The sequence below is a fragment of the Onychostoma macrolepis genome, chromosome 20 (genome assembly GCF_012432095.1).
Source record: "Onychostoma macrolepis isolate SWU-2019 chromosome 20, ASM1243209v1, whole genome shotgun sequence".
Lineage (NCBI taxonomy): Eukaryota > Metazoa > Chordata > Actinopteri > Cypriniformes > Cyprinidae > Onychostoma > Onychostoma macrolepis.
In genome coordinates this window covers 24,457,873-24,472,877 of record NC_081174.1, presented here as the reverse complement: position 1 = coordinate 24,472,877, position 15,005 = coordinate 24,457,873, and the positions used below count along the sequence as shown (strand labels likewise).

General features: G+C 37.9%; 1 protein-coding gene across 1 annotated transcript; it reads right to left on the bottom strand.

The window, feature by feature from the left end:
- Positions 1-4,303: 4,303 nt before the first annotated feature.
- On the bottom strand, positions 4,304-14,943 carry scara3 (scavenger receptor class A, member 3). The gene is made up of 7 exons (XM_058754923.1): positions 14,472-14,943; positions 10,413-10,448; positions 10,040-10,084; positions 9,371-9,490; positions 7,489-7,569; positions 5,889-6,932; positions 4,304-5,644 (listed from the first exon to the last, which is right to left on the bottom strand). Exons 1-7 carry the CDS (start codon positions 14,476-14,478, stop codon positions 5,208-5,210), a joined length of 1,770 nt encoding a protein of 589 aa, XP_058610906.1. The 5' UTR covers positions 14,479-14,943; the 3' UTR covers positions 4,304-5,207.
- Positions 14,944-15,005: the final 62 nt, after the last annotated feature.

Sequence of the window (15,005 nt, the reverse complement as noted above, 5' to 3'; positions counted from 1 at the left end):
TACAGTTAAAGATAAAAAGATTACTATGTTTCTGGGCTTTGAACATTGTAGTTCTATGCAGGGACAGAAAGCTCACGGATTTCATCAAAAATATCTTAATTTGAGTTCCAAAGATAAATGAAGGTGTTATGGGTTTGGAACAACATGAGTGTGAGTAATTAATGACAGAATTTCATTTTTGGGTGAACTATCCCTTTAATTTCTTTTTTTAAAAAATCTACTAACTTTAAACTTTTAAATGGTAGATTAAAACATTATAATTCCTAAAGCAAAAGCTCAGAAGTTTGCTTATTTTTTTACATGTATTCCATATAAACTATTCAGATTTGCCATCACAACAACAGTGTTTAAATTGCACCCTGAAGTAATGGTTTAAAATTAGCTGTGACTTCAACACAGTCCGGCGGCTGTCTAGACTTTTTTGACATAATCTGTTTGTAGAGCCTTTAGAATTTTTTTTTGTTACGTAATGCAGTTGCTTGTTTAAATCGTAACCTAACCGTGTCCTAACGACATACCATTAGAAAATATCAAAATCTCCAAATCAAATTCCATGCAATAATAATGTCACAAGTCATAACATTCAGGGGGTTTTCATAGGGTCAGTAATTTAACCCCTCAAACATGTGTTTTATAGCTTTTAGCACAAAATCTTTACTAGTCTACTGCACTTCTCCCTTCAACGTTACCTTTGCTGTGGCAGACATTTTATTAAATATCTAAGTGAGAAAATGCTTGTGTAAAATGAATTCCGCATGGAAGAAAAAGAAATTGGCCTCAGTCCGTGGCTTAACATCTGGCGCAGTTTACTCTGGCAAGTCATATGTTATTCAGGAGAGGGAAAACATGACACCCTCTAGCTTTTCATTTTTTTTAAATTCCAAACTTTAAGCATAAGAAATAAGTATCTACTGTATATTGTTTTCATACATCGTAGGAGAGCAGCGCTCTGTTTGACAGAAGAGGTGAGCGACAGATTTTTCTCACGGCCCATGACTTCCCCAGTGAATTCTGTCGTTATGTCGATCCAGTTTTCTTTCCTGTGGACCAGCCCTCACAGAGAAGGTCAGGGTTTGACAACGGAACATCTGCAAACACATTAATGTGAGTTATCAATGATAAATTGGGTTAAAATTCATTTGGGTCGCAGTTTTAGGTCCATTTATGACTACAGAGAAGTTTCAAATAGCGTTTGAGTGTGTTTTGATGATTAAGATAAACTTTGAACATTATTACTTAGCATGGCTTATTATGCTTGGCAGCTTTGATGGATGGTTTAAGTACATGTCTTTGGAAAGTTAGCATATGAGCTGTTAACCATTGAAGAATTACGTAACGTATTGGTTTATTGAGAATCTCTGACCTGTTCTTGAGGTCATCATGTTTACTTTGGCAACAGGAAACTTCCTTGAAGTGTCATGCACCATTATAGAGGATGGGGGCTAAGCTTTGAGGCCAGCTGCAGACACTCTGGGCCTAAGGACATGAGAGAGCAATCAGGTGTAAGAGTTCATGAATTGGCAACTATTTCCTAGTGTATTGGTGGTCATGCTACACTTGGTGTTTCATTAAAAGTGCTGTATGTAGGATTTTGACTCTACTAAAGCATGAAAATACCATAATATGTTTGCAGATATTTAAGAAACATGCTAAGTTAACATACTTGTTTATCTGAAAAACAAAAATGTGCATTCCGTCCCGGAATGTCTGTGTTTGTTATGGTTTGTGAAACCCGCCCACTGCCAGTTTACCCAATTGTATTTTGGCACCCCGGGTTGCCAGTTGGCGGAAAATACACTGTATTTAATTTCATTCAAAGTCATGTGCGCTCGTTCCTGTTGGTGTCGTTAATCTGGCAACCTGCATGTGCGTCAAGTCTGAGGAGGAGGGGCCGGGTGAAAAAAAACGTCTCCAATATTTTGAATTTGGACTGCAATACCTAGTCAATCCTACATACAGCACCTTTAACATCCATTCTTAAACATGTAAATATGGGAGAGCGGGAATACAAGTATGTGCACCATATTATTTTGCACTGCATTCATACAAGTTCAAGTCCAGTGAACTTTGACCTGGGAATTTGAATAGCAAAAGGACATTTTAGGATCACAGACTGTCCTTTTGGCCTCAACACAAAAAACACAAACTTGAGTTGCAATGAGCAATGAGACAGAAGAACTTTGCAACTGAGCAACTGATACCATGGCAATGAGTTCCACTGGAACTCATTAGAAAGCTAGAAATGTGAAGTTTGGCTGTGGGGGTTTATCGATTCAGCTGGTTCCCACACAACAACTATATTTTAGGTTGTCATTCCCACAAGGAATCAATTTCCTTTGAAAAAATGTTTTGGTACCCACGGATCCAAATTCTTGATTATATCATAAACAGCAAGCTGGAAATGAAGGCTGAAGATCAATTTTCACAGTAATGAAATTGAGAAAGAAATAATGTGATTGAAGAATAAAAAGATTTCTTAAAGAAACAAAAGGGATTTAGGAATTACATCACAGGGATCTTGCACCACATTTAAATTTCAATCATCTAATGTTAATAGTTTGTTTCCTGATTGGAACTTACAGTCATGATTCAATAAGAAAAATTAACGCTATGACAAAACAACTCATTGCTTTTACGTACTGTATGTCGAGAGAGGAAACATGCTGTAAATGTCATTATGTGATATTCTAATCAAAATACTAATGCTAATAAACACTAGGCTTGCTAACATTAGTTATGTCAGTAGATTGACTTTTGATCATGTAGATCTTATTTCAGCTTTGCACTTGATTTTGATAGTGTTCTGCCGAAATGAGCCATATAATGATCCATTAAATGAATTTGACTTTTTCACTGTAGTCATGATAATGAATTATTGTCACATGTGGAAACTGTTTTTGCTTGCTAGTAGTCAGATATCACCAGTGTTGGGCACGTTACTTTAAAAAAGTAATTAGTTATAGTTACTTCTCACAAATAGTAACTGAGTTACATCATTATAAAAGTAACTAATTACCAGGGAAAGTAACTATTGCGTTACTTTAAAAAAAAAAATTCAAATGTCAAATAACTTTGGATGCCCCCAATATTAAATATGTTAAATTAATGAAATGGACACTAAAAAGAATAAATTATTATTATAAAACATTGTACATTAATCTACACTATCTACTAACACTTAGTATCAGTCAGTCAAGCATTATAATATAATATTATGATAATTCAATATTATATGATGATAGAACTTTAGTAATTAGAATAACCAAGTATGAATGCATATTTGTCATCAATATAAAACGAATAAGGATTAATGAGCTGCTGGGTTCATGAATATTAATCACGTTGTCTGCGTTCGCTCGAATTGATTTGCTGAAATCAAAACAGGGACGATAATAGGTGAGCGCCAGCCAATGAGATTGTCGTTTGCGCATTAGTTCCGCCCACTACCAGAGAAACCGGCAGTTCTTAAAAGTTGAAGAATTCCAAAAGGAACTCCGTTATTTTGACAGGAAAGTACAACAAAGAATATCGTTTACATGTACCTCGTAAATTCTGCATGTTATGAAAGACTCTCTTGCTCTGTATCTTTGTTTGCGTGCGTGTATGTGAGAGAAAGTGACGGCGAGTCGTGAGCCATCACAAGAGTTTATGCTACGTCAAATACAGCTACACTACGCATCCATTCAGATGAACTGAAAAATTCAATTATAATAATATAATAGTAACGCCACATTTTATTGTCAGTAACGGTAACGGCGTTGTAACGGGGGGAAACAGTAATTCGTTTGATTACTCGTTACTGAAAAAAATAACGCCGTTTATTTATAACGCCGTTATTCCCATCACTTGACTGGATACCACAGATATTACACTTTGATGATTAAAAAAAAATAAAAAAAAAAACTCTTTACCCAGCCAGCAAATTGTTGTAATAATGAAATAAAACACAGATGCAGTTTGGAATTATATTTCTTTTGTAATAGAAACACATGCCGACGTTTTGCATTTACTTGAAGAGAAACCTACCTGTTAGATAGTCTACATTTCCAAAATTATATATTTTGATCTAATAAAACAACATCGTAGTTTAGTACTTGCACTTTTCAATATTTCAGTAATTTGATAATCCAAATCTGCAAATTGCTCATTTTGTTTTTGGTTTGCTTTTTAAAATGTTACAGTAACATGACTTAGCATGTTATAAAAACATTTTGTGCTTGCTGAGTAGATAGCTAATCAGGTAATATATTTTTTAAATTTGTTTCATGATTTTATTATGAAATAGTAATCATAAATACTGTATTTGCTTTGTGAACTTGAAAATGCTAAACAAAAATGTCCCACTTTTTACATTCATATAACCCTTTATTGTTGTGCAAAGAGAATAAACTGTATGCTAACACATCATGAAGTCCTCAAAAACACATTAACCACATAAAATTACACCTGTTAAAATTCTATATTTACAAATTGGGAAATCAAACCAATATGGACATTAAAACTTAATGCTGCACATTGCCAATCATTGAAATAAATTTGCCTGTACAGTTTGTAACAGTTCTGTAAATTTGCTCAGTGCCTTGGTTTTGCAGTTTCATGCAATGCCAGCAACTGTAAAATAATGTGTAACTTTTCGTAAAATGTTTCATAAACTTGAACCTATGGTACCTTTGACAAGTGGACATATCTGGTTTACTTGAACTCATAATAAAAATCATGTTTCAGAGTACCTGCTCTGAATGCTCTGTGATTATGACGCAAATACTGCACTACTAAATACACTTCATAAAAAGCAATAAAGCACAGTCTCATTTGTCCTATGTTTATCTGTGTTCATAGGCTAATGCTGGCTAATGATTGAGTCTAATGAATAGTACCTAGTACAAATAATGGTATCATAGCAGCCTGGCTCTGTAACCATTTTTAAAACAAGAACTGTTGTGAAGTGGCTCAAAATCCAATATAGAATTAGGTTTGAGGTCTATCCAAGAGTGTTGAATGCCTATACAAAGTGTATTGTTGTTCAGAGCAAACTCCATATTTGGGGAATGTACACGTGGGCCTCTAAGATCCCGAAGAGTCCCCACTATCATCTTGCTTTGAGAGAGATTTCCAAATGGACGTTTACCACCATCATCATCAGTCTGTCCAGAAAGTCAGTCAGTGTATCACCATTTGGGGTATTTTTAAGCTTTATGTCTATCTGCTCAAGAACTCTGAGCAGGCTTCCCTGGTGGTCCAGGTATTCCACGTGGCCCCGGTGGTCCCTCAGGGCCTTGTACTCCTAGTGGTCCAGGAGGTCCATGTACCCCTGGGAGTCCAGCTTGCCCTCGGATACCTGCCGGTCCTTTGGAGCCAGGAATTCCATCCTTCCCAGGAGCCCCCATATCGCCCTTCTGTCCCTTTTCACCACGAGGCCCTGGTGGCCCTAAAGACCCCTTTTCTCCTTTAAGTCCTGGCCCACCTTTCATCCCAGAAGATCCTTGTACACCCTGATCACCCTTAATTCCCATAGCGCCCTTAAGTCCTTGAGATCCACGATTCCCTGCAAGTCCCCTGTCTCCTTTCGGTCCCGTTACACCTACAGATCCTTTGGCTCCTGTTTCTCCCCTGTTTCCTTTTGCGCCTGGTGGACCAGGCACACCTATAAAGAATCCAGAAAAAAAGACACTTAGACACTTAAAGAACATGCAATTGAACCTGTTTTATAGAAACTACAACAGGTCTTCAAATTCAACCCTAGAGGACCACTGTCCAGCAGAGGTTAGGCCCCAACCCTAAGTTAATCAAGGTCCACAGAATTTGATCAGGGTTGGAGTAAGACTCTTCAGTTCAGTGACCCTACTGGGCTGAATTTGAGGATTTTTGCACTAAAGGTAGACAACTACCTTTCAGAATAGTGAAGTTCTGGATCAGCTTTTCATGACTGGTGTCTACAAGCTTCATCTCCTCAACTACCATTGATAGGTTCCTCACATCAGCATCGAGGCGTACATTCAGCATCATGTACTGCATTCTCAGAGTGTCAGCAAGGTGAAGGAGAAGCAAGACTGTGTTGTTCAGGTTCTGCAAATCTTCCGTGTGAGTGTTCAGCCTGGATTGGCAAGAGGAACTCTCTTGGTTGATGTATTGGTACATGCTCCGAACATGGCTGACTGTTGCTTTGAAGCTGGAAGAGAGCGTGTCGATCTCCATTTCAATGGACTTCATTCTTGCATCCAAAGTCACAAATCGTTCCCCGGTCCGGTTCTCATAATACTTGGCATGGTACTGGTGGTCATGCATGTTCTCCTCATGTTCATCAATGTAAGACGAGACATTATCCAGTTGCATCTGAAGGTTCATGACCTGCAAAGTGAGGTCATGCACCATCTCTGAACTCATGCTGATACGCTGGTGAGTGGCAGAGACACCATTCTGAACAGCCCTCACGGTCTGCATGGTTAAGCTGGAATTGGACTTCAGGGCACTTAAAACTCTGCTGTAGTTCTGCCAGTCTGCTGTTATTTTTTGAAGCACCAAGGTCTCCTCCTCTGCCTTCCTCTGAAGAGCACCTATCCACAACGCACTAAGGGCAACAGTAGTGTTGACTTGTTGCATTGAGGCCTTCAAATCATACTGATCCTCAACAAGGGTTTTCATGCCCTGATCAGTTTCATTAATGACAACCTGCCAACCAGTAACCTGATCCAGGTACTGGCCCAGAGACTGGTTTAGCCGCTTGATGATAATTCCAAAGGACTGGAGGTCTCTAGTCATTCTGTTGCTGGATTGCGTAAGACTTTGCTGAGATTGAGTCGCCTGGTCCAACTTCTGCTCTTGATTGAGTACTATCTTCTGGATCTCCTCATACTCTTTCTTCAGTCTGGCAATCTCCTCTTGGTATTGTGCAACATCTAAGCAGTTGGAATAGTTGTTTACAGCGCTGATATCTGCAATACAACCACCAAACCATGAATCTCTTGTACCGCTGACACAAAATACACTGTAAATTGCATGAAAAAGCAGTTTTGTTTTAACAGACTGAGCACTCTGTGTGCACAGCTGTTTTGTAGGCCATTATTTCGGTAATAAAGGATTCCTCGTGAGGTTTTACTCTCTGAGGGGTTCACCGACCACAGGAAGTGAACCGAGAGATTAGACAAACAAATTAGATAAATCTAGTAGGCCTATTTTAAACAGAAGCAACTGTGAGAACATGTTTTCTTTTTACATTTTCATTTTCCTGTTGTAGATCATTGTTTTTATTGTTAACTAAAACTATTAAAAATTGTTTTTTGTAATTGAAACAAAGCTTAGAAAAATATTTAAAAAAAACCTTAAAAGTTAATTGTTGCCTTGTCAGCTAACCGGAATAAGTGTACGATTAACTGAAATAAAATCAATTAAAGCTATATAGAAATATATTACTAAAATTAAAATTGAAAATATAAAACTAATAGACAATTCAAAATATAAAAATATAAATTAAAAAATAAGAATTCTTACCTTTTATGCTTTCTTGGACCTTTGAAATCTGTTTGCGGTAAAATGTCTCCTCTTCAGATAAGGTGTCAACTCTCCTGAAAACTGATAAAAGACAAATTTAATAATATTAAAACCATTATTTAGGTGATGCAAAATAAGCAAGCAAAATAAATAAATTCACATTTGATACAAATTTCTAATTCTAATCAAAAATGTGAAATTGCATAATATTGTTGGAACAGCAGACCCAGCTTAAAGGGTTACTCCACCCCACAATGAAAACTTTGTCATTAATCACTTACCCTCATGTCGTTCCAAACCCGTAAAAGCTTTGTTCGTCTTCGGAACACAATTTAAGATATTTTGGATGAAAACCGGGAGGCTTAAGACTGTCCCATTGACTGCCAAGTAATTAACACTTTTTGTACACAAAGAAAATAAAAATAACGACTTCTTTTTTTCAACAATTATCCACTGAACGCAGTGTCTTCTGTGTCAGCTGCGCCATAAGGAGAGCGTACGCAGTTTGCGTTCAGTGGATAATCTCCAAAATGGTGCTACGGTGACGTGGAGAGACAGAGAGGAGACGAATTGTTGAAAAAAAGTTTTTTTTTTCTTTTTATTCGTGTACAAAAAGTATTCTCGTCGCTTCATAAAATTAAGATTGAACCTTAAGATTGAACCACTGATGGCAGATGGACTATCCTGAAGATGCTTTTCATATTTTTCTGGTTCTTGACAGTGTTAATTACTTGGCAGTCAATGGGACAGTCGCAAGCCTCCTGGTTTTCATCTAAAATATCTTAAATTGTGTTCCGAATACAAACGAAGCTTTTACGGGTTTGGAACGACATGGGGGTAGGTGATTAATGACAAAATTTTCATTTTGGGGTGGAGTAACCCTTTAAGTGATCTCTGTTTTCTGAGAATAAACATGTTCGCAATTCTTTTAAGAACCTGTCTTCACACACCAAGGCTTAATCTCCCACTATGGGGACTGGTAAAGTATAATGGAACCTCACTTGCGGTTGTAATTTATATTCCAGCTATATAAAGGCGTGCCACCTGCTGTATTTTAAAAAGGTGGTAAAAGGAAATTGCTTATTTTTTATCACTAAACAGGATACTTGTTACTTGATCTACTCGCCTTGTGGAAACTTCAGATTAACTTCCTACATCAAATTCCTTAACAGTATGCATATTACACACATACTTGTTATACAACAACATTTTTGAGAAGTTACAGCAATATGAAACTGATGTGTATGTGGCATCACTCTGAAATATCTAGTAGTTAGGCTTGTTTTTCTTTAAATGAAACCATCATATATATTTTTCATTCTTATTGATTTGTTTTGCCACAGTTTAGCTAGTTGTGGGCTGACAGGGTAGTATTACATCCGGCAAGCGTGACAATGCTCATGAAGTTCTAGTTGAAGCCCCATTGCATTTAGAACTTGGGTTTGTTGTTGTACACTTGTGTATGGTGAAATATATTGTAGGTATGATTCATAGTTCTTTCACTATTATGCTTTCATGCTTGTTAATGGGGCAAAGGATTCAGATTTGGCATCTAACATCACGCATGATGTGAGATTTATTGTGTGGGCAAAGTTTTGGCTTACTTCTAATTAAATCTGGAAATTGTTGACTTTGAGCATCATGCTGAATCAAAACCCACACTGCATGTTGCAATCACGTGTATGAAGGATGAGAATTGTGGTGTCCTACATTCCATTCTCTGGCCCATAACTGATTCCCCCCAGCAGTGTGTCTTCTCATGTGAAAATGCTGATTGCTGATTCATGGAAAAGTATTTATGACCACGTCTCAACCTTGTTTGTTCACTTTGGTGTCATTTTAAAGAATGAGGAAAACAAACAACAACAAAACTAATTTTTACCAAGGGATGCCAACACAGCCACTGCAATGATGAGCAATGCTAAAAAACCATAGAGCATTTTGACAGCTAGCTGAAGAGAATGCGTCTGCTGACATTTCATACATCCTCCTCTTGCTCTTCCTGTGGACACAAAAAGACAATCGGTTTTCATAAAGAAACCAGGTTTTCCTGCTAGATATGAACTTTATCATAAACTCACCATTATATCCTAACTGGTACGTAAAAAAATTAAAACCTCATCCCAAAATCAATAGATATAAACTGACTATTAACATCTACATACACAACTGCACCAGGGGAAAAAATCTAAACAATAAAAATAATCTATTCAAATTCGACATGGCTAATAATTCATCTGAGCTTGCAAATTCTCTAAATGAAGCTTTTCTAAATGCTGTCAAGAACTGAACATTTAAAACAGATGTACAGTAATCACTCACAAAATGGTGGATAAACGTTGACTAGTGTACATATAAACACACTAACAAACACTTTAGACATCAGACCATTGCAAAAAAAATTCACGCACAATTTTTCAATTTAGACAGATATTTATCAAAACAGTCAGCTTACTGTCAAACTCTCTTTTGCGAACTCCATGTTTTGTGCTCTGTCATGCCTCATTAATAAAGAGAGCAATAATCTTTAAGAAAGATGAATTTTTCTAACCTCTCAAGGGAGGAATTTCCTCTTCTTCTCCAGTTAAGTCCTCCTCTACAAAGAGAAATTGCACAAAACAGGAATAAGTCATGGCTTTACAATTTATAACATTGTACTTGAAAGTAATCATAATTCTATTAAATCATCATTCATCGTATTGGCTAATCAAACACAGTTTCCCTTGAGACTCATCAACTACCTCCTGCACAGAACAAAAACATTGTACCATCATAATTTCAACATGGCAGGTCTCAAACTTTAATTGCGGGAGATTATAAGAGGACAACGAGATCCACTGCAGGGATCAAACACAAATTTGGTTTTATAAGTCCATATCAAGAAGGCTCAAATGAAACTGAACAAAGAAAAAGACTCCACATACCATTAAAAAGCTGGTTCTCGTAGCCACTATAGCTATCTGCAAAAGAGGAAAAAAGCAGCAGGGTTGATGTATGTGTTCGCAAATTAAGGTCAATAGATTGAAACATAAACTTATTCTGGGAATAACACACACACTCTCACTTTATCACCAGAAACATAAATCATAAGAGTTGAAATTCCATAAGGCCTGCTTGCTAGCACTCAGCCTTAAGACAAAAACCAGTCAACTTGGACCGATTCGTAAAAGATGAGGTCACTACTGGAAAGAACCTTACATTAGCACAATTACACAAAATTGGTGAGGGAAGTGTTTTTACTAAATTTGATTGGATCTTTTGGAGGATTTATTCCTCATGGGTGGAATAAACTAGCCTGGGAATATTTTGTATGTCAGATATGCTCTTAACATATGCCAAAAAGTGCCATTACTATGGCCCTTTTGATTTTAGAAGCCCATGTTGAGTTTGTTTTTAATGGCATATTTCCTTTATTTCTTTAAATATATTATGTTTTATTTCATTTCATATTGTTTTCATTTTATTTCATATTTTATATTTAAATATATGTGCATACACATTTACAAATGACATATTTTAAATAAACTATTTCTTGGCTGCAACACCAAGAGATGTTTGGCCAGGTACACAACATGCTTTGGGTGGGAAAAACCACAGCTGTTCTGGCCATGAGCCACAAAAATCAAACGGTGTGTGGTGCAGGACATAGCTATAAATAGAATAGAGGATGAATGTTAGAACATCTGGAAAAGCATTGTCAGCAGAGGGTTAGCTAGTTTTTTTTTTTATTATTGCAGCCACCCATGACAGTCAGTAAACTAAACAGCTGATTACTACCTGCTGAAGTGCAAACAAAATGTATGAGGTGCTTCAAGTGAGGAAAGAAATGGGACTATATACACACGAGAACATCTAAGAAGCTTTATCAACAAGGAACAAAGGTGTCATTTTATGTGGTCTCCAAGATCATTCATGTCACACAAAGCATACTATTCCATGGGAAGAAGGAATACACAACAAAAAGCATGAACATGTTAGGGCATCTTTACAGAAGCCTGCAATCTACCATGTTTTGGAAAGTCATATTCTCACTGAAGAAAGTTATATTCTCACTGGTCTGCTTTGAAAATTGGACTTGAACTCTGTGCAGAAATATGAAAATGTGGCACTGTCTGAGAAGAAAGGACAAGAGTTAAGGTGCAAGCTATGGTAAGAAATGGTGACTCGACATCTCTAGACCCTGCAGCTGCAGGGCACTGAATTGGTACTGAAGGTAAAGAGTTGTTACTGGAGGTACGCCAGTTATCACTGCCAATGCTGTTAAACATCAACCCGTTTTCTCTCTATCGGACACTACTATTCAGCAAACACTTTTACAATAACATCCCTCAACACCACAGTCTCAGGGAGCTTGCACCTGCTTTGTTTTCCGTTTGTTTTAAATCTTGGGTCTGTATTTTTCAAACCCCGGGCACGTCTTGGAGCCGCGCTTTGCATGCCAGACCTGCTAAGCTCATGTGAAACTGTTTACACCTACTACTCAAGCCGCTGAGGTCAGGTCTACCGGAGCCAGAGTGCTAGAAGGGGCAAAAGCTTGATGAGGGAGAAAGTGGAGAAACTTTACATTTCCCCACCAGTCCTGGCTACACAGGTGGCTCGGAGCAGACGCAACCTTGGGTCTTGTGGTAGTGTGAGTGTTGCCAACAGTACAGAGGAAAAGGAGGGGACCCTTCAGTCTGGTCTGAATGTCTGCATTCCCTTTGAAAACATGGCTTACAAGGACGCCAAGAACCTTCAAAAAGCACTATGGCTGGGTCAACAGAAGTAAACTTAAAAAGTATGAAAGTTAATGAAAGAGGCAGGATATTTAATTAGCTTGCCGGGTCATTCAAGGATCTGGAGGAAATGGAAAGTTTCTACATTTGGTTAGAAGTCTAAGAGCATAAGATGAATATGCCAGTGTTTATAAAGGGTGGGCACTCACAATCTGTGTGCTTTCAAAATTGAGTTGCTTGATGTAAGGTTTAAACAAGCAGGGAGTCTTAAGTTCACATGCTATACAACAACATAATACAGTAAATGATACTTAAAGGTCAAAATCTGGCCATGTCTGCTGTTTGCTTTCTAAATCAACAGCAATTTTTGACCATGGACACAATTTAGGTAGCATTAGAGGGATATAATCAGTTATCTCAGGTGTACATATTTGAGTGAATCAGTCCACTTGGGCAGATGTTGTAGAGTATGTTAGCAACCAGCTATGCAAACAATATCTGTGCCCTACCCAGACATTAAAGGCTAAAATCTCATTCTAGGCCTTCAAAACGCTGTGAGAATAACTAAAACCATATGACTCACAATGGTAGCATATAAATACAGATATGAGAAAATGATATATTGTCAGCAGCCAGTACAAAGTCTTGGTCACCAAGATTTGGTTGTCAACATGTGATTTATTATGAGGCATCTATCAACTCATCCTCTTTTCCAAAAATACAGCAAGACAGACAAATGTTTAATACAACACAATAGTTGAGAACTCTTTGGAGAACAATGCTTAAGATGATATCTCCTTTCAGAACTTCACGATGTCAAAAGTTTGTGGTTAATCTCTTTAGCACCTTCTACACAGGCCAAAGATTTCCGAGGATTCTCCTAATCCTTCAAATCTTGCGATGGAAAGCTACTTGAGTGAGGTGTTCTCGGGTAACTTCCGGGGCTTTGATGTCCTAAAGAACGAATTGGTGTGGTGTGCATGATCTCTAAAATGTGGGTTCAGGAGGTTGCCCAGTGCCTTTAAATGGATACCCTTTACTGAAAAGCACCAAAACAGGAAACATCCAGTAATACGGGTATTATGTGACCAGATGAATGCAGTGGGTATAAAACATCTGACAGAAACGCCTGAAACTAGAGATGGGGAGCAGAGGCAGAGGGCAGGGTCTTTCCAAACCACAGAAACCCAACCACAACTAATAAAGACAAGTGTCTCTACAGTTCTGGTTGATGTATAACTGCTTTACACGCATTTTTAAAAGTATGAGCAGTTCTTCCCTAGAGTTCAACCCGTAGAGTTCAATGGAGAGTAATTGAAAACATTCATACTGTATATTATAGTTCATGAAAACAAAAGAGTTGAAAACTGGAGGTGAAGCTCACCCCTCTACTCCCATCTTTAGATATCGACATGTTTACGGTCACACATGGGTTGACTTAATTGCATGAAAGTACACGTTCTTGGATGCTTTACAGCTTGTTTTCTGAAGCCAAACTTTTTTTTTAAAGGCAACCCCATTAGACTGTAACAAACCAGTTTTTTCTTTGACCATTAAACAGGTCCTTATGCATTCAATTATAAACAAATATGAAGAGCAAGTGTGTTTCATTATATCTGATACACTTCAATAAGATGTAATCAAGATTAAGAAGAGACTATCTGATTATTACATATAGATGCATCGGTCAGATCCTGGGAAAACAGCTGAAGGGAACGTATGTATGTGTGTGGTTAGCACTGGCTCCACACCTGCTGCCCACACCAAGAACGGAGAACTCCCCACACATCCCTCACCGCATGAGGAATGCATTAGGAGCCATGCTCTTTCATGAGTTTCTGGATTATGCATTAAAAGAGTGAAAAATTGACCTGCATCTTGGATGTGTTTCCTATAAATTAAAGATCCTACCAAAGGATGCAGATCCACATGTTCCACTTCCCCTCAAAAATAACTCACTTGGCTTTTATGAAAACGCAAATTATTCAGTGTTGACTAAAACCAAGTGCTGTCCCAACAGTGTGGTTTATCTAAGTGTTTAACTGCAAAATTCAACAGCAAATGGTGTCAAGCTGAGAGTGATGAAAGCATGATGTATTCTGCTTTCAAAGTAACAGAACGACAAACTCGCATCCAACATCAACAGGTTCCTGCTTTCTTTAGACTTCCAAGTTGTGGTCTTGAATATGTGCTGTCAGCACGCTCATGTTTACAATGATTTTCTCACATGAATTAAAAACCATTACAAATAAAATAAATGTTGCTTACCTTTCATGTTGATTCTGTAAAGTCACCCTTGAGATCGAATATATTTCACCTGTTTGATTGTCCAAACTTGTCATGTATTTCAATGACTCATCAGAATTCAGAGCATCAATCAAGAAGCATACTGGTGTGTTTGCACAAGGTAAGTCGCCAAATCTGCAGACTTATCCAATGTTGAAAACCCCTGTGGGTCCAGCTGGTGTGTCAGGAAGACCCCTCTATAACATGCTGCCTCTTCGCTAAAGAACCAGAGGAAAGTAATACCTTGGACAGTAACCATGTGCAGCTTTGGGAAACATGCTGGAGAGAGGGAGAGATTGTTTCTGTGTGGGAAAGGGAGGGAATGGATGAAGGGAGGAGGAGGAGAAAAGGAGGAGGTGGGACACGGTGCGTGTGCTTCAGTGAGTCAGTCCTGAGCACCGGCCTAATTGCTAACAAATGTCTGGTATTGGAGCAACAGGCACCTTTATCTTCTGTGGCCTCTGTTGTTGGAGATTTACACATTGTGTTTGCCATATGGAACAAAAAGGGACATGG